Source organism: Ceratotherium simum, chromosome X (genome assembly GCF_057802395.1).
Source record: "Ceratotherium simum simum isolate JZ-2026a chromosome X, ASM5780239v1, whole genome shotgun sequence".
Taxonomy (NCBI): Eukaryota; Metazoa; Chordata; class Mammalia; order Perissodactyla; family Rhinocerotidae; genus Ceratotherium; species Ceratotherium simum.
Window position 1 is genome coordinate 125588035 of NC_141940.1, and position 24686 is coordinate 125612720.

The window sequence follows — 24686 nt, forward strand, 5'->3', positions numbered from 1 at the left end:
GAGTTTTCTCAAACAATTCCATGATTATACACATTAGCTTAAGTCAAATCTTATAAAATGTCAATGTAGTATATATGTATATATTATAAAACATTGTGATATATAAGGAAGTATCTATTCAAGTTAATATACAGTAGTTTATTAACAAATCTTGTATATATTTTCCACTCAGTGCAAAATGTATACATTTCTCCCTCCTCCTCCTCTCCTTCCTCCCCCCACCCCCACACTCTCTCCCATCCCCACCCCCTTCTCCCAGGACAAGCTTGTGTCTCTAAAACAAATCTTGACAAATAACAAGCATTGCATTTTCCACTCCACAGATTAATTAGTAGCTCAAGTAAGATAAAGAGTTGTTGACTTTATGACAAGGCTAATGTGATATTTTTGAAAGGGATTCACATTTCAAGTTAGCAAGTGCTCTCCATATCACATCTGTGTCAACGGAAGGTAGGGTACTCAGTGGCTTTCTGCAGAGCTCAAAGACAGCATTTTCAGCTGGAAGTCACTGCCATAGGAGGTAAGCCACACATTTTTGCTAAATACATTGTTGCACAACTGATGAATAACATTTCAAACATATTTGTTGTCTATTGAAAAACAAATGAATTTAGCAAGCATGTGGTCTGGAATACGTGTACACCCTTATAAATTTAATCACCTCTACCATCCTATTAATCAACTTCTATCCCCTTCCCCCACTCAAATCACCTTGATCCTGGAAAAGTGATTATTTGGAAGGGAGATGGGGTCACCTGTAACCTGTTAAGAGGACATTTATTTATTCATTCAACACCCATTTAACATGAGCATAAAATGGACATAGTATGAGTTTAAGAATATATAGTTTATAAGACTAACCTGATTGAACAAAGGGAGGATAGTAAGTAAATATTAGTTGGGAAGACAAGATTGTGTGTATGGCTTCGAAAGACAAGACTGGGAGCTTAACCTTGTTTGTGTAACGCAACTATTAAAGAATTCTGAGGAAAATAAGCTTCAAGCAAGATTTAGCATGAGGACAAAGTTGGGCATTCAGGAAAGTTTAGAATGGGTGGGGGCGGTGAATAATGGGGAAGCTGTGGTTAAAGGTCTTTGCTCCGGAGTTGCAGATGGGTGTGGGAAAGGGAAGGAAGGGATGGATGCAAAAACGCTTTAAGAGTAAAAATCACTGCAGCCCAAATGTTAACTAAATGCTGGGATTTTAAAAAGAGATATGATGTCAAAATATGAATTAAAATGTTTCAACCTGTGTAGCTGGGAACATGGTTGTAATAGGGACACAAGACATAAGAAAGGAGACCAGTTTGAGGGAAAGAAAGATGTTTAGCTCAACACAGAGCTTTAGGGGAAAGTGGACATCTGAATGGAAAACTCCACTATGCATTGGGGGAATTTAAACAGGATCTCGTGTGATACCTTAAGGGTACAGACTGGAATTGTTATCAGATTGATGGTGGTGGAAGTATCTGAGATGTGAGTCGTGTTGAGTTCACAGACTCATGTCAGGAGCAGTACCTTATTGAAGGATTCGCTTTAGTGCTGCAAGAATTCATGTAAATTCTCTTTTACCTAGCTTTATGCTTCCCTTGGTACATTTATGAGGAGATGGGCGAGAATAATATTGATTCACCGATACTATCCATCTGTTAGAAAAACATATAAAACAGAAATATTTGCTTTAGGCTGAGTTCCAAACTTAATACTTAATGATTTTTTCTTAAACTTTGTTGACACATGCTACATCTCAACAGGCAATTTGCTCCAACTAGTTTCCCAGATTTGCTACAGAAAGTACAATTGATCAAAAGTTGGCTGCAGAAAGTCAACAGCAATCCTTTTACTGCATTTTTGTTGCTTCCTGAAACTATTTTAAGACCATAAAACACCTTGGGTATCAACTGTCTGTCTGAATTCCATTTCAGATGATATATTCTTTCTTGAGGTAGAATATTTTATATTTTTCTAATTCTCTGATTGCTGAAACAATATATTGTTAATGTCGTAAATTTAGAAATTCAAGGGGCATAAAGAAGAAAATTAGCAAAATAAAACCACTCTTAATAGTATGGTTATCTATATATATGCATGTGTATATGTACATGTGTGTCTATATGTATAAATATATATATGAAACAAGAAAACAATAGAAGTACAAAGACCCCAAAAGTCAACTGGAAGGATTCTCATTGGCCACAATGGGGCAATTTCAACATCCCTAAGAATAATATGTATACTGAATTGAAACATGACAAATATATGACAATTCATGCATTCATCATGATACTCAATATAAAAACTCACCTATTACAAAGAACTCTTAAAACTCAACAATAAGAAAACAATCATGGGCTGACAACCTTCACAGACATCTCATCAAAGAAGATATACAGATGGCAAATCAGCATATGAAAAGTTGCTCCACATTATATGTCTTCAGGAAAATGCAAATTAAAACTGCCATGAGATACCACTCTACACCTATTAGAACAGCCAAAATCCAGAACACAAACAACACCAATTGCTGGTGAGGATATGGAGCAACAGGCACTCTCATTCATTGCTGGTAGGAATGAAAAATGGTACAGCCACTTTTGAAGACAGTTTACCAGTTTCTTACCAAACTAAACATACTCTTACCATGTGATCCACAAATTACGCTCGTTTGTATTTACCCAAAGGAGTTGAAAACTGACATCCACACAAAAAACTTCACATGGATGTTTATAGCAGATTTATTCATAATTGCCAAAACTTGGAAGCAACCCAGATGTCCTTCAGGAGGTGAATGGATGAATAAAGCTGTGGTCCATCAGAGAATGGAATATTACTCAGTGCTAAAAAGAAACAAGCTATGAACCCATGCAAAGACACGGAAGAATCTCAAATGCGTATTACTAAGTGAAAAAAGCCAATCTGAAAAGGCTACATAATGTGTGATTCCGACTCTATGACATTCTGGAAAAGGCAAAACTGTGGAGACAGTGAAAAGGCTGCCACGGGTTGCGAGTGGGGGAGCAGTGAATAGGCAGAGCACAGAGGATTTTTTAGGGCAGTCAAAATAAACTGTCTGATACTATAATGGTGGATTTATATCATTATACATTTTTCAAGACCTGTAGAATGTACAACACCAAGAGTGAACCCTAATGTAAACTATGACCTTTGGTGATTGTGATGTGTCAATGTAGGTTCATCCTTGGTAAGAAATACACCACTCTGGTGAGTGACGTTGTTAGTGGCGGGAGGGGGGGACGGGGGGGGCTGCGGGGCGGGGAGGCTGTGCATGTGTAGGGGCAGGAGGTATAGAGGAAATCTCTGTTCCTTCCTCTCAATTGTGCTGTGAACCTAAAACTGCTCTAAAAAAAACCTCATTGGTCATATTACTAGGACACAATCACATTTCTCTTAGTATTGAAAAAGAAAAGAATCATGCTTTTCTCTCACTTTCCCTGTACATATTGAATTTCAGAGTAACTACAAAAATTGATGAGTGAGTACGGAATTTCAAATAATAAAAGCAGAAGGAATAATAACATCATACAATCACCTTTTGATGAAACCCCAGATGAAGTCATAGATCAAGGAGCTCATCACCAATGGTTTGTAAAACATCAGTTGAAACACTTAGCAGGTTTTTTTTAAAATAAATAGTGGGATTAGGCCACCTGAATACAATTATCAATCGCTTAAGATTATTAAAAATAAGACAATCTGACACCATATAATTTCTTATGGGACACAATCTGAAGTACAGAGCATTTCCTACGAAGCACCCTTGCCCACAAAGGGCAATATGAATCTAATCCAGCCTGTGAATTGAATACTAGTTTACAGGAAATACAGTGAGATGAGATGCAAGACGTGATTAGGAATCACTCAGTCCGTTCTAGAACTCAGGGTATTCGTTAGCAGCGATACTCAAAATGTGGTTCACAGACCAACAGTAACATCACGCTGGCAGCTTGTTAGAAACGCAAATTTCTGGCTTCCAACCCAGACCTCCTGAATCTGAAATCTTGGGGCGGGTGGGGGGGGGGGGTGCTGCTCTGGGTCATGTGATTTCATAAGCCCTCCAGGTGATTTTTATGCTAAATTTTGAGAGACACTTTTGGACTTGAATATTTACCTGATTTTTATAAAGTATCAGTGACATAAGAAAATGGAAAGAAGACTTTCATACAGAAAAGACAGTGTCATTATTTTCATTTGGTTTCTCTCTAGATGTGTGGACCATATTATTTGTTTTTCATTAAAATTTCTTGTTCAATTTTTTTAAAAAAACATGCGCCTACGTCCTCCCTCAAAACAAAGATCTCCCGATGTTTAGTGTGAATGGGGAGAGTAGAGAAAAAAATATTTTAACCCAGTTTATCAGGTAGGCAATTTGGGCTCAGGGGAGAAGAGTGATAAAAAAAACTTGAATGAGAATCAGCTGTGTACTTACGCAAGCACTCATTATTATTCAACTATTTCATGCTACCCAATGCTTTCAAAATAATAGATGTGTTCAGCTACAAATATAACGTAGGAAGCCAGAAATATTGGTGACTGAAAGGATCCTTGGTTTCAGTGACACAAATAAAATAAAATAACGTGTAAAAAGGACTTTGCAAACTATAAGGTGTTTTGTATAAAGAGGTTGGGTGTTACTTTAAGTTTCTATTTAAATGTGATAGTCAATTAGAGAATTTATTTTCTGTTTTATTCCTTGCTTTGAAAGTATTTAAAAGTGTAAGAGTGTAGAATTTAGCTATGAAAAAAATATGTTCAACATAATGGGATCTTTCTTGGAAACTGATGTTATGCCTTGTTTCAGAGGCATGCTGTTGAAAGCTATCCATGACTCCCACATTCAGCAAATTGCTGTGGACAGAGAAACATCTTGGCTGACCCGAGACCTCACTAGGGTGGCAAAATTAGTGTATTTTTACCAATAAAACCCATCTTGGATAATTAGACAAAAAGTATTCTGTTTTCCGTAATTTGCTTCTGTCTCTACTCTTAAGGTAAACACACTTCACAGTTGCTTTGCTTATGTAAATGTAGATTACAAAACAGCATCAAGAAGAACAACACAATAATTTTAAGGGGTCTTCCAAGTTGAGTGCTATTGAGTACTTTTTAAAGGATGTAGAAATGTCCTCTGGAAAAGGACGTTTCCTTGGAGAAATGTGTGTTTAGATCTCCCGGCCAGGGAGGGCAGTCGTGGTGTCTATTGTCTGTTTGGGCTGTTATGACAGAATACCATAGACAGGGTGACTTGTGAACAACAGCCATTTATTTCTTACACTTCTGGAAGCTGGAAGATCAGGGTTCCAGCATGATCCAGGTGAGGACCCTTTGCAAGTGCAGAGTTCAGACTGCTGACTTCTTGTTGCATCCTCACATGGCTAGCTCTCTGGCCTCTTCTTATAAGAACAGTAATCCCATTCATGAGGGCTCCTCCCTTGTGACCTAATCACCTCCCAAAGGCCCCACCTCCTAATATCATCACATTAGGGGTTAGGATTTCAACATATGCATTTTAAGAGGAAAAAAAAACATTCAGTCCATTGCAAGTAGAAATGATAGAGGGTGTGGCACTGGTCATTAAATACAGGTGTCATACCTAATTAAGTAGATTTAGCTCATTGTGCAGGTAACACTTCATATGGGCACCATGATTCAAAGCATTTCCCCAATGGGGTCTTGTTGCTTCGTAGTTAGAGAGTTTCTGTTTGGGGTGATGAAAACATTTTAGAAATAGGCAGTGATGATGGTTGCACATCATTGTGAATGTTCTGAATCCCATCGAATTGTACACTTAGAAATGATTAAAACAGCAAAATGTATAGCGCACGCACACACACATATGTATATACCGTATCACATCTATATCTCTCTGTATATATATTCACATGATTTTTCATTTTAGTTGTGCTCAATTTAAGGGCAGTTTGAGACAGCACAAGAGTATAATACTGCACACACTTTTTACCCCAAATAAAACAGACCAGAGTCCATCACAGAGACACAAAAGGAATAGAGACTTTCAGATCCCCGAGTTGAGCATAAATTTGACTTCACAATTTCTGGCAGATGAAGCAAAAAAAAAAAGAGAGAAAGAAACACATTTGGTTCCAGGATTTCTATATTTCTGGCAAGAGAAAGCTTTTCCCTTTTCCTTCTGATGCTTTATGAAGAGCAGTTATGGGGTCGGTGATAAAAGAGGGGGCGGTGAAGGAAGGCTCCGTGCCCTTTTCTTCAGCAGCAGCTAGCAGATTCACCCATGACATTAAGAATAATATACCAACGTCTGAGACGACATCCCTAAAGGGAGACCCTGCCTGTTATGTGTAATGACAGCCTACACTCTTGAACCTGGAAAAATACTACCTGGGTTGTGCTAAGTTTATTCTTAAAAGACCAACCCCAGATAGCTACAGCTGCCAAATACAACTGCAGAGAGCAGTGCTTCTCAAATTGGGAATCTCTTCTGGTTTTTAGCATCTACCCCTCGATTGTACCACCAGAGATTCTCATTCTGTGTCTGGGTTGGAGCCCACATGTTTCCATTTTTACTGAGAACTCAGGATCGTGCTGATGTACCCCCGACCAACATTCCGAGATAGCCCAGCCTTCCAGGCCCTAAGTATCGTGAGGGCTGGGAGAGGATGGCCCTAGCTCACCCATCTAACACAGTGGAGGATGCAGAGCTGTCCCTAACAAGTGAGTTCAGGAGACAGGGAGCACCTGCACTCGGAGGTACTCGCTGGCAACTCTCTCTCCGGCTCATTTTCAACATGGCTGAGTCAGATATTGAGATGCAGCTTGGAATTATCAGACTAAAGCACCAGGGAAAAGCTTTGGACACTTTTCCCTCTGAGTCCCTGTTTTTCGCTCTTTCTGCCCTTGTCTATCAAGTTTGGCACCATTGAAACTGTTGTGATGGTAACGAAATGAGTCTATGCTTTATCCTTTGAAGTGATTTGATACACACATTTATTTTAACTAGAAGATCTTTTACATCTACTATGTATGTTCTTGTTTGAAATACCTCTTGTACACAAAAGCACTTGGGCAAATTCTCACAGCTTTAAAAATAGGGATTGTGCCTTTGGCTAAAGGTAAATTAAACATAACAGGCCATTGACCCTTTTTTCATAATCATCATGACCACCAAGCCCTTACTAAGTATTTTCCTGCACAAGAAGAGCAACTCACATTTACATGAAGCTTTATAACACACAAAGTGTTTTCACATTCGTCCTCTCTTTCCAGGTCATTGATTGAAGGAGTTTTACTAACCTTTTCCTTTCGTGATGGTGGTGGAATGGGCAAGACCACCATTTGGCGTTAAAAGAATCCTGGATTTTATTCAGCTTGCCTGCCGTAGTCATAGGGCTATTGGTAATGTACCCAACTCAGTCAGGATAAGACAAACAAGCTGTGGGATACAGAATAACAGCCCCCCACCTACATCTATATCCTACTCCCCAGAACCTGGGAATACATGGTAAGAGGGATTACCTGGTAAACCTTATGTGGTAAGAGGGATTTTGCAGATGTATTAAGATAAGGCTCTTGAGATGGAGAGAGCTTCCTCAGTTATCCAGGTGGGGTGCAATGTAATCAAAAAGTTCTTTATAGGAGGGAAGCTGGAGAGTCAGAACACGAGACTACCTGAAGTTGGAAGCAGAGTTCAGAGAGGAGAGAAGATGCTATGCTACTGGCTTGGAAGACGGAAGATGGAACCATGAGGCAAGGAAGGTGGGTGGCCTGTAGAAGCTGGAAAAGGAACGCAAACAGTTTCTCTGTGAGAGGTGCCAGGAGGACCCATCCTTCCAAAAGCATTTTAGACTTCTGAACTCCAAAACTGTTAAGATAAGAAATATATATATTATTAAGGCACTCGGTTTGCAGTAATTCGTTACCGTAAGCAGCAATAGTAAACTAATATACAACAGGATGTAATTTTTACTTGTTTATTGTCTATCTACCCATGCTAGAATATGAGTTTCAGGCAGTTAAAGATCTAGTTTATCCCGTTCACTCTTGCGTCTTCAGCATTAGGACAATTAGTGCCTGGAATATTGGAGGCACCCATGAAGATCTGTTGAATGAGCCATAAATTAACCCCACATGCCTGTTAAATATTTTTTCTCTATTACACTTTCACTATTTCAAAATCTGTACTTTTTCCACAGTTGATTCCAGCTCATTCTGCTTTTCCTTTTTGGCCATTGCAAGATTAATGATATTTTGCTGAACCCAAGAGTAATGGCCAAAATTTGGTGGACCGAATGTGACTGTACATGCTGTCTGTCCATGGAAGACTTGATGTTTTTGACTCTGGAGAATTTCTTTGTTTAAGCCCATAAAATCTTGTGAGATAAAAGTTCTTAAGTGTAGAATCGGCACAATTAGAGTTGATTAAAGTCTAGTCTTTTTTAAGAACAGAGAGTTATCCTCTTTTTGAGATGAATTTGCCCGTATCTGCTCTGATATGTGATCCATTTAATGTTTTTATGTTAATTTTCAGAGAGGAATCTTAGTCCTTGCCATTCAAATTTCTCAGGAAATCTTTGCCTGCATCTCCATGTGCCATTAGGACAGAATTATCAAAAATGACAAAACAAGGGCAATTATAACAATAAGCGTTAGTACAGTAAGAGATAAGATGGGATTTTGTAACTGCTGACAAATGAAGAGTCTCTCCTATTTAGTTAAAACAGCATTCCAAAGATCTCATATCCAGTACTTGGTGAAACTCCCTTCTAATTTCCACAATACAGTCTCCAAATTAGCCAACCTTTCAAGTCTTGTAAGAAAAGTTATTTTAATGGGGCTTAGAACAGCCACCCCAAGTATGCATTGTGGTTCAAGATAAGAGGAACTTGAGAGTCATGGGCATATGAGCTATGCCATCTTTGGAAAGAAAAATAGCAAAGACTATAAAAACACTGATCTTAGAATAGTTATGAACATATAATATATTATAGGGAACGTGACAAGGCAGAGAGCATAGCATGGTTAAAGTGCTCAACCAAAGAGACAGTTTTCGCCTGTGATACCTGGAAAATATTTGCACTATCTGCCTTCACTCATTTCTGGAAAATATCATCTTCCTTCTTCAATAACCTTTCTATTACTGAAACTAAACATTCCATTGTGATTTTAGCTGTTTTATATGTCATCACATTTAGTGATTACTCGTGTGTATTATTTCATCTAAGATCTTCTCATTGTTTTTCTTAATTAAAACAATCTTCCTAATTGTGCTCCAAGTTTGCCAGAAAAAAACAATGTTGGGAAGCTTGGGAATATTTCTGGGTACGACAAAGGATTCTGTGAGCTGGTAGATGACGTTGGATTTAGATAAAATTGAAAAAGAATGCACTGTCCTTATTTGATTCAGTTCTGATTATCTTATGGAAAAATAAAAACAAACCAGATTAATTCTTGGCTGCCCACAGATAGCATCTAACAGTAAGCACTAGGAAACACCACCATCACTACCGTATGCTTATTTTGCAGTTGAGGATAGAAGAGTGCATCGAAACAGAGCAACATATTTTGAATTAGTGCACTTTAAAAGGAGTTATGAAAATTATGTTTCATATTTGTAACATAGTGTGTAAGTCATCTTTTTTCTTATATGCACTTTACAGTGCCCTGAATACCATATGGGTATAAAATATGTATCTCATGTGTCTTTATAAATATACTTTGATGGCAAAAAATATGACTTTCAGTTCTAATGTTTTAAATATTAATATTTAAACTAATATTATTATTAATTTATAATATAAATTATACACAAATATATAAATGCAATAAATATATAAATATAGTATTGTTAAATATTAATATTGATATTATTATTAATATTTAAAATATTGTTGAAAATTTTGAACAAATTGAAGCTTACAAATGCAAGAAAAACCACACTTCTGTGTAAGTTTTCACGACATCTAAGGAAATCCACTCAAATAATGTATCATTTTTCTCCGGCATTTAGCACATTGTTTGGGTCACTGTGGTACAAAATAAATGTTAGTTGAATAAGCATTTCCATAATTTTTACAGCATGAGTAAAAGCTGTGATATATGTTTGGCCTTGCAAAATAAATATGCGTCACCTTTATGCAAAATTATTCACAAACAGCATCTGCAGTCAGAGAGCATGTAAGCTATCTTTATCATCTGTATAATCTTAAAGTCAGAGTCTGAGTAGACCAGTAATCAATTTTCCCTATGGACCCATTTCATTTATTCAAAGGGCACCTCTTCATACTTGCTATGTGTAGGTGAAACAGAATAAATAGCAGTGTTTCTGATATCAAGGAAGTCAGTCTTCTTGGTGACCAGTTTTGAGCAGACACTGTACACCAGGCACAGTGCTTTTCTATGCTCATTGTCCAATGAGTTCTCAGCACTGCTGTGGGGTAGCTTCTCTTCTCAATTCCACACTTGAGAAAAGTGGGGCTTTGAAATCTTAAGTAACATGCCTGAGGCTTCACCATAGATTCAGCATAGACTCTGAATCCAGTGCAAGCAATAACTCTGCTACTGACCTACAAGCAGATACCCTTCATATAAAGTGGTAAGGTCTATAATAGAAATTCATTTAAAGAATTTACTGTGCTGAGAGAACTGAGATGATTTGGAAATTTTTGAAAAGTTATCTGCATTGGTGGAGGGAAAGAGATGAAATGGCAGTGCCCTAGACCAGCGAGGTGATGGGGCTGACCACAGATGGCGCTGTGCTCCATTGGCAAATGGTGCAGCTTGAGGTGAGGCCATATCTACAGAAGGAAGGCACGTTTTGGCAGGGTATGCAAGGCAATTTACAAGCTCATGGCAGCCCTGTAAAGAGCATCCTAGATGTAGGAGACTGCATATAAAAAGGCAAAGAGATATAGAGTGCAAGGCGTGTCCTGGGGCAGTTCACAAGTAATGTGGTGGGTTTGTAGGCTAACAAGACTTATGCAGAGCATGGCCAGAGATGTGGAGATGGGACTACCAGGAATGGCCTTGGAAGTCCCACTAACGGATTTGACTTTAAAACACACTTGCTATGGGGTGTGTGTGTGTGTGTGTGTGTGTGTGTGTGGGAGAGAGAGAGAGAGATTTCGAAGAAAGAGCTATAAATTGTGAACAGAATGTAAACAGATATTTAAAATTAAGAGAGAAAATCCTCTATAACCACATTCCTAGAGATAAACACAGTTAACTCTCTGATTTCTTTCCAGAGTTTATGTTTTACACACTCATTTTATTATGCTAATAAAAATAGGATCATATGACATGGTATTCAGCAGCTCACTGATTCCTCTTGAGACATCTTAGATGCATTTCTGTGTCCACATATATAAATACTCATTATTACTTTAAACAAATGAGGAGCCTCCTATCATATGGATTCAGCCAACAGAATTCACGCAACAAATCTCCTCCTATTCATGGACATTGATTGAGATGGTTTTCTTCCCTTGTCTTCAAAATTAGAATCAATAAGAATTGTAGATCCTTGGGTAGCTATTTTTGTACATTCAAATAAAGATTTTTTTATAGAAAGCAGTCATAGAAATAGAACTTCTGGGTCAAGGGGCTTCGAGTTTTCATTTTCATGGGTTTTGTCGGTTTTTATGAGTTTGGGAGCACCATGATTAGATTGATGGTGTGGAAATGGATTGGAAGCAGCAAGGATGAGGGAGGGAATTGAAGCTCTTATCTCAGCCACTGGGATGTGACTCAGAGGAATGACGAGGTGTATGAGCTATTTAAGAAACAAAACCGAAAGGATTTGACAGCCAACTGAATGCAAGTCATCAACAAATCTGGAGAAAGGTTCAAGTGTGAGGTTTTGCATTGAAAATAATCTAAAGTTGGCTCAAAGGAGATTTGGTTCCAGACTGGCCATTACCAAATTTTCATCAATGGGAAACTTATTTAGCAATTATTTTCATATTTTGATCTATGTTGTGTAACAAACTTTATTTTATATTTTGTTTCCATAATATCATCAACTTTAGTTTTGTGAATTAATATAATTTCAACGAAGGTATCTTAAAACACCTGCTCAGCCTTATTCTAAATAATTATGTGGAGATATAATACACTTTATGAAAATAATGCAAGGAATCCCATTAACAATTTAATGGACCCCAAATTTGGAAACTTGTGCTGTAGAAATCATGTGTCCTTCGTAATTGTCTTAGATTTATTCTACTGACATTGGAAATAGAATTTGACCCTGAGCAATATTGATGTGATAATTAGATATACTAGAAAGAGGGTCAGCTATTAGTCGTGTCATTTTAAAGAAATATAAAACTAAAACTAGAGACGCTAAATTTCAATCAGATTTGCCTCTCAGACCTACAGAATCTGAGTATATGGCTTTCCTCTCCTTCCAACCCATCCTTTATAAGTATATGCCCTTTCGTTAAATCATAAGCGATTCCAATAAGAAAATTTGTTTCCCCTTGAAATGAATGCATCCAGTGAATAACTGGTTTCCTATCAACATCAAAGAATATAGATTTGCATTCATTGGACTGATGTTCATTTTTATACCTCTTCTCTAATCCTCATCACACAGATTTCTTTTTGGGCTCATTTACATGTCCTAAAGTAAATTCTATCTATTCTCATTAAAGAATTTTTATTTAAACATTTCTTCTTTGCTTTCACTCCATTAAATTAAATATGTGCATGCGCGCACACACACAGGAGGGAGGTGTTCCTATATTGCAAATCCTCATGCTACTCTATGCATACATATATATATGTGTGTATGTATAGTTAATAATAATTAAGAGTCTTAACTGCATCTCTGAAAGAGTTCTATATACGTATATGTATATATAAAGTCATAGATATAGAACTTCTGGATCAGAGTTGCAGAAATAAGAAAAATATATAGAATTATACATGTATCTGTGTATATCCTTATATAGAGTTCTTTTAGAAATGCAGGTGAGATTCTAAATTAATTCTACCAATTAGAGGTGAATACACACACTAAAAATACAAAAGCATTTTTCTATGTTCACTTAGTAATTATCTCATGGTTAATGGGCACACAGAAAACACCTACTCTGCTTATGTAATGAATTATCTCCTAAAAGAAAAGGGATTGTGGCTTTAAAGTCATATTACAAATGATCAAATGGGCAAGCCCACCTGACCCCATTGAGTTTCTTAGCATTGATTTGCAGTGTGTGGAGAGCCACGTGATCTGGAATCATTCTCCTAAACCCTGTGGTGCAACTCAAAAGAACAAGAAAACTTTAAATTATGATTACCTATCACGAAAACCTGAAACGTTCTATTCTAGGGCAATCTTAAGACCAAATACAATGCTCATTTTTACAAGATATGCATTTCATTCAACGTGCAGGGGGAAATGTGATTTCTGTCTTTTACGCATCCTTTCCATGAACTACATTTTAAAATAATCACACAACAACTGAGCCTATATTCTGTGTGTATATACAATTTTTTGTTCCTTCCAGTGCGTTGAATGAAACTGGGCATCAATCTAGTCATTAATATGTCTGAATTCAAATGGTCTCTTTTGTATCTCTCTTCATCACTCAATTGTTGGGGAGAGAGGTTACTGATTTATAAGCTTCATTTCAGAGATGGTAAATCTCAAAAACCAAATGTTTCATCAGCTGAAATGCTTCCAGGGTTTGGAGCCGAGAGTGCTTGTCAATGAAAGGAACTATTTGTTTAAAATCTCTGGTTTTAGCCAGTCAAGGGGCCTCTTCCATTAATTCACCTAGAGCGTGTATGGAAATTTACATCCTCCACTGGGAACAGACTTCTAAAGAGGTTTCTCTTAGAACTCGTCTTTGGTAGGGTGTGGGGCTGCTTCCAAATAGATTGGCTACTACCATTTTGTTGTTCATGGGATTCCATGCCAGTAAACCTACACACACATCATATGTCTGGATTATTTCAAATGCCGTATTTGACAATCAGAATAGGAAAGAAATGTGCTCTGGTAGAGAAAATAAAACTGCTTACATTCACTCTGTACCTGCAACGGAAACTCTGCCCACTTGATCATTTAGATTAAAAGTGGAGAAAAAACAATCCCTGGATGTTGCAGTAAATGAAGATTCCGTGGCAGAAACTATGGAAACACCAGCTTCAAAAAAACCACGTTCATTTGCTAAACTTCAGAGATGCATGGAGAGCTGTTTTCCTCAGGACTTTTGGAAGGAATTCAGAATCGCAAAGATCAAACCTTTCAATAGGATGCTCTTAGAAGAACTAAGATTTGCAGGATACGGAATATTAATTAGCCTCCTGTTTGAGAGGTTACAGCAGTCACGTTTTGCTAGGGAGGGAGGGATTCTGATTTAATAAAGGCTAGTGATTTACCGTATGTCGCAAATCCTCACGCTCGTCATTCTGAGAGAGTCGAGAGAGGCAGAGAGGCGGAAGGAGGAGGGATGTGTTAAAAACAGAACAGTTTTGCCAGAAAATTACTGAAGGCTTTAGGAATTAATCACCTCTCTCCTTAATGGGGAAAGAGAGGCTTGTCTTATGGTTATTATACGGCACCCAAACTGCCATTATCAACCCCTTTCAGACATAAAACCACATGAAAGAGGCTTTTCTCCCAAGCAAAGCACGATTCATTTTATGAGAAACTGTGTAAAAGGTTTAGTGATGAATGTTGGAGCCACAGAACACTCGCTGGCATGAAACTAATTAGTAATTGCTAATTAAATAAGGGAGGGGTTGGTAACGTCTGAACATTCCCACTAATCATCTACTCTCAGCTCAATCCCTAGGAACTTGAGAGAGGGCTGGATCTGAGGGATGTGCCATAAATGTACAACCTGGTGGTTGTCATCTTGCATCTATTTGTAGGTCCAGGGGATTGTGAGTCCCGATTATTGTAATTTTAGAACAAAAAGCCCCTTCCTGCTGCTTTCCTTCGAATCAGGCCATTCATTTCTGATCCCCTCCTGGCTCACATAGTGCATTTTCCACAGGTGCCCGGGAAAGCTTAGGGAAGGAAGGCTGGCTCCCTTGGTTGGCAGAGGGCTTCATCCTTTACTGATTATGTTTTAGGTTTTAGAAGCTGGCACTCAAGAGCTTCTTGGCATGCTGTCAGCTTTCTTTAGGGATGTATTTGGAGGAGCTGGTTCTGATTTATGCTATTTCAGGGCCCAGATCAGTCCATCTTCATGTATATACTGCAGCAGGCGGCCCTAGGACCTTAATAAGCATTAATTTAAACGAGTGAGTCGCATGGCCCTGAGAATAAAGAAATGGTACAGAAAGAGAAATTATCGTAATCGGGTAGTTTGCACAGGGGCAAATAAGAATGTGAAATGATAAAAACTTTTTCTGACTTTTTTTTTTTCTTCAAAAGGCTTATCCAAGATGGATTTGGACATAAAGTCGGATTAAAGTGTGTGCAATGATTTAAACTTGGAGGATGCTTTAGAAAATATTTATAGTTTTGGAGCTGAATAGGAGAGAGTGTGTCTCTCTAACAAAATGACTGCAAGCATCAGAGGAAAGCAATGTTTCCAGGTCAAGATCTTTCTTCAATGTGAGAGGAACTGGGAAGGAAATAAATATCTAAAATGGATCACTCTGCTACAATAAATACCTCATGTAGCTTTTAAGGCAGAATTAAAAATTTGATGCCTTGAGTGAAATCTAGTTCCTCAATTTACAGAATCCTCCTTTTTAAAATCAAGTGTACCAGCTCGTGCTATTTTGGGGACAGTTAGGGAGATTTGAATATGCATTGGCTTTTAAATGAGATTGAAGAACTATAAGTTTTTGTATGTAACTACAATTTTTTTCTGTATAGGAAAATATACTAAATATAGCATACTAAACTATTAAAGAGTGAGATCTTATGATATCTGTAGTTTACTTTGAAACTTAAGCATTAAAAGGAGTTAAAATATTAATAATGAATTCAATGGGAAAAATCTACTTTTGTATACGTACACACACTCTTACACACAGATACCAACACACAAATCCTCACCTCCCACATACACACATACACTTTTTATCCAAAAACCTTCTTTTAGGAATCTTTTGTATTTTTCAAAGGAAAATGGACATATGCACAGGAATGATAACTTGAATCTAGTGAAATTCATAGTTTCTGATATTGTCACGTGTTTTAAATATTTCAGATTCATTTTGCCTTATAGGTTAGCCGGTATGTACCCACAGATGAGACATTTTATCATGGTGTCAACAAAAACAATAACCGTTATAACTGTTGTTTACATAATCCTTTCTGCCAAGAAATTGTTCTACGATGTTGCTTCTCATTTATAGGAAGAAAAGAATGAACAGGGTCAACCGTGAGATATCTTTTCAAATAGCAACAATGTTTACGTGCTTTTTATAGTTGACCACCTAAAATACCCTGTGTTCTCTTGTAGGGTTTTTAAGTACTGGTGACCAGGCGGCCAAAGGCAACTATGGGCTCCTGGATCAGATCCAAGCACTGCGGTGGATTGAGGAGAACGTTGGCGCCTTTGGTGGTGATCCCAAGAGGGTGACCATCTTCGGCTCAGGCGCGGGAGCCTCTTGTGTCAGTCTCTTGACCTTGTCCCACTATTCAGAAGGTAATAAAGGCAGTCTCATGGAGGGCAGGCGACCCCCAGGACTGAGGAATGAGCACACGCAAAAAGTTCATATCCAAGGTGCAAGATGAAGTTGCCATAAGTCTCTTAGAAATCTCCATGCAAAATCCCCCAAATGACATATATCTACATTCTCTTCTTTTAACTTGGCTTTCTTTCCATTTTTTTATAATTGAGGTATAGTTGACCTGTAACATATTAGTTTCAGGTGTACCACATAATGATTCAATATTTGTATATGTTGAGAAATGATCGCCACAATAATTTAACATCCCTCACCACACATAGTTACAAAGCTTTTTTTTCTTGTGATGAGAACTTTTAAGATCTACTCTCTTAGCAACTTTCAGTTATACAGTACAGTATTATTATTATTATTATTTTTGTGTGTGGAAGATCGACCCTGAGCTAACATCTGCCAACCCTCCTCTTTTTGCTGAGGAAGACTGGCCCTGGGCTAACATCCATGCCCATCTTCCTCCACTTTATATGGGACACCGCCACAGCATGGCTTGCCAAGCGGTGCGTTGGCATGCGCCTGGGCTCCGAACCAGTGAACCCCAGGTTGCCGCAGCGTAACACATGCACTTACCTGCTTGTGCCACTGGGCCGGCCCCCTGAGGTTTTTACCTAGGGGCTAACTCAAGGCAATTACCTCTTATGCAGTGGGGATGGACGTTCCAAGCAATGTCAGAGGAGAGATTGAAAAGAGAAATCAATTGGGATTGGATGCAGTTGGTTCTGGAAACATGGTAATAACGTCTTAGCTCTCCCTGCAAAGTAAGACACAGGAAAACCCAGCCCTGGGATACCTTGGCAAGTGCAAATGATTATTCGTAATAAGAATCTAAATCGTCAAGGTTGTGTTGTATTTCCTTCTGTGTCATTGGTTGGTTTCAGAATTGCACCATACCTATTTGAACCATTTACATCAAAAGTACTTGAAACTTCAAAGGAATTATTTTTTATTTAAAGAATCTTGCAAAAGGGGTCAAAAGGTAACAAAATTAAAAAAAAATAAAAACAAATAAAATTGTGTAGAATTCTAATAAAATAAAAATCAAAGAACTGTAGCACTGAAAGGGACCTTGAAGCTCATGTACTCCAAAACTGTCATTTATAGAAAAGGAAATTGAGGCTCAGAGACATCGCATGACCTTCCTAAGGTCACACAGCAAGTGATAGAGCCAAGAAAGAAACCAGACTTCCCAGACCCAGATTCAAACATATTCCCATTATTCTTCTTTAGCTATTAAAAATTAGGGAAGAGTGGAGGGTAGTCTTGATCTTCTAGGTAGAATAAACTTTCACTTAGGGATTCATGAATATCTGTGAATTGAGAAACTATTAGGAAATTCCTGATTGCCTGTCACATTTGGTATTTCACGTACCAACTGCTTTTCCACTTTCAACCTGTATTGTTGTGCTTCAAATTTCCCCTGAGGGTATTCAACAGGCCTTAGGAAATAAAAATGTTCAACTGGAGTAGAAATTTTACTAGCCCTAGGCATCAATTTGACAAGTAGATTTTCAGCTTAGTAATGAGATTCACAACTCACATTTCAATAGGATGCTTGGTGCAGGAAACAGACAATCAACCATCAGTCAAATCAGGGGTGACAAGGCTGTAGATTATTTCATAAGGCGAAGGAGAGGTGGAATTAAAGGCTAATATTTGTACTAACCCTTTATTTTAAAAAAAGGAAAATGTGAATAATTAGTTAAATCATTGGTAATATCCATTCTTATAGCATTTTAGAAAATACTTAAACTTTCACGTTTCTCAATTGATACAGTCATAGTTCTAGATTTAGAAAGTAGTCAGGACCAAATTCAGTAGTAACCAAACACATATGAGCCAAAACTATTTGGAGGAAGGGTATTAATTACTTAAATCAACAGATTGGAAATGATTCTGTTCTATGACAATTCCTTGCCTCGGTCATTTCTGCAAAGCAGCTTTTGAAAAACAAGCCAGCAATAGAATCAAGAATTACAAAAATATCTAGACAGTTGGGCTTAGGAATTCCACTTCTAGCAATATAGTCAACCAAATCAATATACACATGGGAAAAGATGTTTTCATGAAGATGATCGCCACTGTATTCTCATAGCAAAGAATGAAATGAAAAGCTAAAAGATTAAAAAGACAAGAAAGTTTTCAAGAATATGTGCATTTATTCAAAAGAACAATAACTAGTTTTAAGAATCATGCTTCAGATATACAATAGCCTGGAAAACACAAAGTAAAAACTATGAATATATTTAACACACTTATGCATAACAGACCAATGCAGTGGGGGAGAATAGCCAAGAGGAATTATGCTAAAATGTTAATGTAACTAGTATTTTCTAGTATGAATTTTAGGTGATTTTTTTTCTTTATCCAATTCTTCAAGTTTTAGCAGGGGTTATATTACTTCCCTAACATACAAGTATATATACACTGCTAACTCAATCATGGCCAATAGTTGTGAGAGGAAAAAGCAAGTAACCTCTAGCAGCGTTTTCCTAATTCTGATTGTTTTAACTTATGAATGTCTTCAAGAGATCAAATATTGACATCATTTCTTTAAGGTGCTCTAAAACAGTAATCTTTAAAGTTAAACACACAAGCCAATACTTGGACATTTTGGACAGAATTATAGACGCTGGGAAATTGGCCCCCAAATGACTTTGATGATGTATCAGGCAAAGCCAGATCAATTTAAAGTCTCAGCCTTGTGTGTCATCTTTGGGCAATCCTCCAAACTTTAGAATCGCATCTTCCTGATTGCAATCATTTTTTCCTTATACTCGATTGCTTGTATGACCTTAAAAATCGACAGGGCGTGAACTTCTGGACTCCCAGCTAAATGCTTTATTCTTCCAGCAACTCATGAGACGTCAGAGCTAGATCGTGCTGGAATTCAAGGAAAGGGCAGGAACAGATAAGAAATTGAAGGCTGTGATTTTATAGTCCATCATCTCTTGTCCTATAGTAGTTAAAAATAGAGTTTTCTTTTGTTTTTTTACTTTGAGACATTCATGTGGTAGACTGACCTGATGGAAAATTTTAAGCTACACAGAATTTTAGTCCTCAAATTTTACTCTTCAAAATTGCTCAAGATTTTTCAAGTTTCTCACCAAACAGATGTTTTTAAAATGTGGCAGAATAAATTAGACAAAAATCTGGGCTTTGAATGGGTGAAATTTTGAAATTAATGATTTTTTGAAAAATACATTTTAGTTGGGCATTCCAGTGAGGATTTCTTTAGGAATAGCTAATTTAATTTAAAATTGTAATGCTTCCAATATATTGAGGGTGGAAATAGAAATACATCCCTGAATTTGTACTCTGAAATTGATTTCAGTGGGTTTTTTTTCCTCGTTATGAAGTGGTACCTGCTTTTGCCAGTGAAACAAAATGTCTTTTGACTTCTTATTGCCACAAAGCATATTTTTATGGAATGGGAGATCTGATTGCTCTGAGAGGCTTTATTTATAGCATCTGGGGATGAAGAAGCCAACACTACACTAAATTGTGGAAGGATAAAGAGATTACATATTTTTACCACAGCGAAAGTGTAAATGTAGTTTCATTTTCTTAAACAGCATTTGTGTGTGTGTGTGTGTAAGAACATCCCATAAAACCAATGTCCAGTGGGAGCAGGGGTAGGGAAAATGGGATGGAAATGAGTGAAAGAGATCCTGAAAAAGCTGAATGCCACTGTATCCCGAAATTCACATGCCGGAGAGACAATCAGAGCCTTCTTTGCTAAGTAAAGGCTGCTTTTCTATCTTTTGGGTTTTCATTTGCATGTCCACAATTTTGCACCTGCAGGTCTGTTCCAGAAGGCGATCATCCAGAGCGGGACCGCCCTGTCCAGCTGGGCAGTGAACTACCAGCCTGCCAAGTACACTCGGATATTGGCAGATAAAGTCGGCTGCAACATGCTGGATACCACGGACGTGGTAGAATGCCTTCGGAATAAGAACTACAAAGAGCTTATTCAGCAGACAATCACCCCGGCCACATATCACATTTCCTTCGGTCCTGTCATCGACGGGGATGTTATCCCAGATGACCCTCAGATCCTGATGGAGCAGGGGGAGTTCCTTAATTATGACATCATGCTTGGTGTCAACCAAGGGGAAGGCTTAAAGTTTGTTGACGGCATAGTGGACAATGAAGATGGCGTGACGCCCAACGACTTTGACTTCTCCGTGTCCAACTTTGTGGACAACCTTTATGGCTATCCGGAGGGGAAAGACACCTTGCGGGAGACCATTAAATTCATGTACACGGACTGGGCAGATAAGGAAAACCCGGAAACTCGACGGAAAACCCTGGTAGCTCTCTTTACAGACCACCAGTGGGTGGCCCCCGCTGTGGCCACAGCTGACCTGCACGCCCAGTATGGCTCTCCAACATATTTCTACGCCTTCTACCACCACTGCCAAAGCGAAATGAAGCCCAGCTGGGCAGACTCAGCCCACGGCGACGAAGTACCCTATGTGTTTGGGATCCCCATGATTGGCCCTACTGAACTCTTCAGCTGTAACTTCTCCAAGAATGATGTCATGCTCAGCGCAGTGGTCATGACGTACTGGACAAATTTCGCCAAAACTGGGTATGTTCTTCTCCACCTCAGGTTATCGCCCTACTTCTAGCTTGATGGTTCCTCTGTGTAAGTGCTGTTTCCATGACACAATAGACCACGGTACACAGGCATGCACACACATGCACGCACAATAGCAGTCATTTTTCCCCAACATCTGTGGGGCCCTCGTTTTTTCTTTACCCCTAAATTGTTTTCTGTCAAACCAGATTTTTACTAGAATGCTGGTTGCATATTGAAAATTCTATGTTTCCTATCTGCTGGGGCAGAATTTAGACATATTTGGCAATTCTATTGAAAGATGATCCCAGAGTTTCAAATCTAAATAGGACCTAACCTCATTTGGTAAATAATAGGGTTATCAAAACACATGTGGCACATGGCAAATTGTATTTATTGTGTAGCCACAGGAATGAAATAAATCTCACAATACCTATGAAGAAATAATATGTGTGTATGTATATACATAATATGTATATATATATCTGTATGCCTATACTCACATAATATTTCTCTATAGTTATGAGATTTATTTCATATATATACATGTATTTACAAATATATTTATTCACTTATATATCATTTATACATATTTCTTTCATAAATCAATATAAATTTCTTATATGTATCTATATAGAGAGATATAACATCTATATGTAGATAGATATCTCATATCTATCCATATCTATCTATCTATACATATCTCTGTTATATCTCATATCTATAGATAGATATCTCATATCTATCTATCTATCTATCTATCTATCTATCTATCTATCTATCTATCTGTCCATTATATAGATATATCTAAAGAAAGCTCATTGGTTAGATCTCGTAGAAAATATACAAGAGCTACACGTACAACAGGGTCCACCAATATTCTACTGAGCAGATTCTCTGCAAACAATGAGAGAAAAGACCCCCCAACATCTTAAACAGCTACAAATATCTTGGCACCTTTTAATTTTCTCTTGTCTAATAACATAATTGTGGAAATTAATGAGGTATCATTCTGTTCTACCTGTGTGTGCTTCTGCATTAACCTTGAGCCTCTTGTACTGAATTAAAAATGAAGATGCTCACTGCTCTGGCTCCGAGGGGTGGTAAATCTTCCCACGGATGCCCGATGGCAGCCTTAGGTTCCCCCACTGCAGCAGCCCTGCAGTGCCCAAGCCTTATGAAGCTCTATTGAGAGGATGGGAGATGAGGAAGGTTCCCATGCATAGGGCTTTAGCAGATACCATCCTTTACAATGATTCCAAATATTCTGTGGTAGGAAATGGTTTCAGAATGTTTTGTCATCTTGGCAAAAGTATGGCATGTTTATTGAGTGGAAAACATGTTGCATGGATACCTGCTTTGAACCGTCAGATTTTACAAATTTGGTCTAAGAAAGGCTTTCACGGGGGCAGTGGGGAAGAGAGAAGGTACAACCATTTGGAAGAGATGCTTGCCTCACCAATAGGTTCTGTCTTTGACAAGGAAATGATTGAAGTCAAGTCAACAAGTATTTTTAGATAAACCTTGTTTATTAGATTCTTAAAACTGCTATAACAAAGAGCCAAAGATGGTGTGGCTTAAAACAACAGAAATTGATTGTTTCCCAGTTCTGGATGCTGGAAGTTCACAATGAAGGTTTCGGCAGGGCTGAGCTCCTTCTAAAACCTGTAGGGGAATATTTCCATGAGTCTTAGCTTTTGGAGGTTTGCTGGCACTCTTTGCTGTTGCTTGACTTGCAGCTACATTACTCCAGTCTTGGCCTGTGTCATCACATGGCAGTCTCTCTCTGTGTCTATCTTTAGGTGGTCATCTTCTTATAAGGGCGCTGGTCATATCGGTTTAGAATTCCATCCTACGCCAGTATGACCTCATCGCATCTTGACTAATTACGTCTGCAAAGAGCCTATTTCCAGTAAGGTCACATTCTGAGGTACTGGGGGTTAGGACTTCAGCATGTCTTAATTAGAGAGGGGAGCAGTTCAACTCATAACACCTTTTAAAGGCAAGACCACGCCCAGTTGTGTCATAGAACTCAGATATGTGATGTCCGCCCTCGCAAAGTACTGCATTCTCTAGAAGCAGAAATGAATGGGCATTCCCCAAACCATGGCTCTGCCCATTCTCTCTTCACTACATTGCCATCCAAACGTATCATTCTTTGTGTAATAATGAAACACGCAGTCATGACTCATGACTTACTTTTGTTAAAACCACATATTCTTTTTTCCCTTACATGTTTTGGAAATAAACTTTATATGATATTCTTAAATGGAAAGCTAGTATCATTCACAATCAATTTAACTCAACCATTAAAAAACCCCTGAAATCCAAATAAAGCCATTAGATTCTCGTTAGCTCTTCTCGCCTGCCAAAGGCTCTGACGCTGATGCTCTCTCATTGTTTAAAAAAAGAGGAAAAGATAGAGGAAATTAATTAATGTCATGAGATAGTAAAGAACTGCTAGCACCAAATGGACACCTTCACGAGGACCTATCCAAGACTGAGCCAGGGATGAAAATACCACCATGTTCTGTTATTGAGTGCTTTTTAATGCCCTAACTCTGTTTCCTAATATCACTTTGCCTAGAGGCCGTGGTTCATGCCCCTCGCTTGGGGAACATAGATGTGGCTATGTCAAATAGCCTGATATTAATCACTGGCCAAATATATTCATGTGGCCATTAGTGGTATGTGTTTAGGGTGTATTTGGCTTTCATAAAGATGTTAAAGTAGCTGGAACAGATGGGGAAGGAGAAAGGACTTCAATTTGGAGGAATAGTTCTCATCTCACCAGAAACCAAATCTTCAGGTAGAGATCTCACTGAGGGAACAGGATACACATGAGGGAGGGCCTTGGATGTCGGTCTGAAGAATCTGGACTTTATGCAAACAGGAGCTATTTTTATTCCTGCAGTCTGTGTGGAGCAGAGCTGAAATCATACTTAGGGATATCAACGCAGTGAGTTTTCTTAATTCATTTGGAAGGTCATTGGAATGACCCAAGTCATCCTTAAAGAAAGATACTCAGAACTTCTTCTTGTGTCCAATGCAAGGTGCAATTTCAAATGTAAGGAAATAGGGGAAAACATTTCAATGGCAGCTGGTTTAACAAGAAAACAGGAAATCTAGCTGATGGGTAGAGTCTAGTGATTTAGGTATTTGTCAATGGATGGCAAAAGCTTGAAAGGTAGTTGCTAGTTATTTCTTTTAAATAGCGTAGTGGCATGATCAGCCTGTGCAGAGGAGGATATCCTTGTCCCCAGGAGGCTGCTTCGTGTGGTCCAGGTGAGGAGAATGAGCCAAAATCGTGCCAGTAAGGGAACAGCGTAGGATAAATCATATCTCTTTATGTCAGGTGTGATGCTTACCTCTGTTCTCCAGAACATGTACTCAGGCCATGGCCCACAGAATATGAGGGAATACAAGTGAGTACCATCAACTGTTCCCTTAAGCA

General features: G+C 38.2%; 1 protein-coding gene across 5 annotated transcripts in view; it reads left to right on the plus strand.

Moving 5' to 3' along the window:
* The window catches only part of LOC106800156 (neuroligin-4, X-linked), a 295700-nt gene that overhangs the window by 263055 nt on the left and 7959 nt on the right, over positions 1 to 24686 (plus strand). For all 5 annotated transcript variants that reach the window (XM_087426647.1, XM_087426649.1, XM_087426648.1 and 2 more), the window contains 2 exons: positions 16428 to 16613; positions 20455 to 21244. In XM_087426647.1, the coding sequence (XP_087282773.1) occupies positions 16428 to 16613; positions 20455 to 21244 (976 nt within the window). The remainder of the gene's footprint in view (positions 1 to 16427; positions 16614 to 20454; positions 21245 to 24686) is intronic.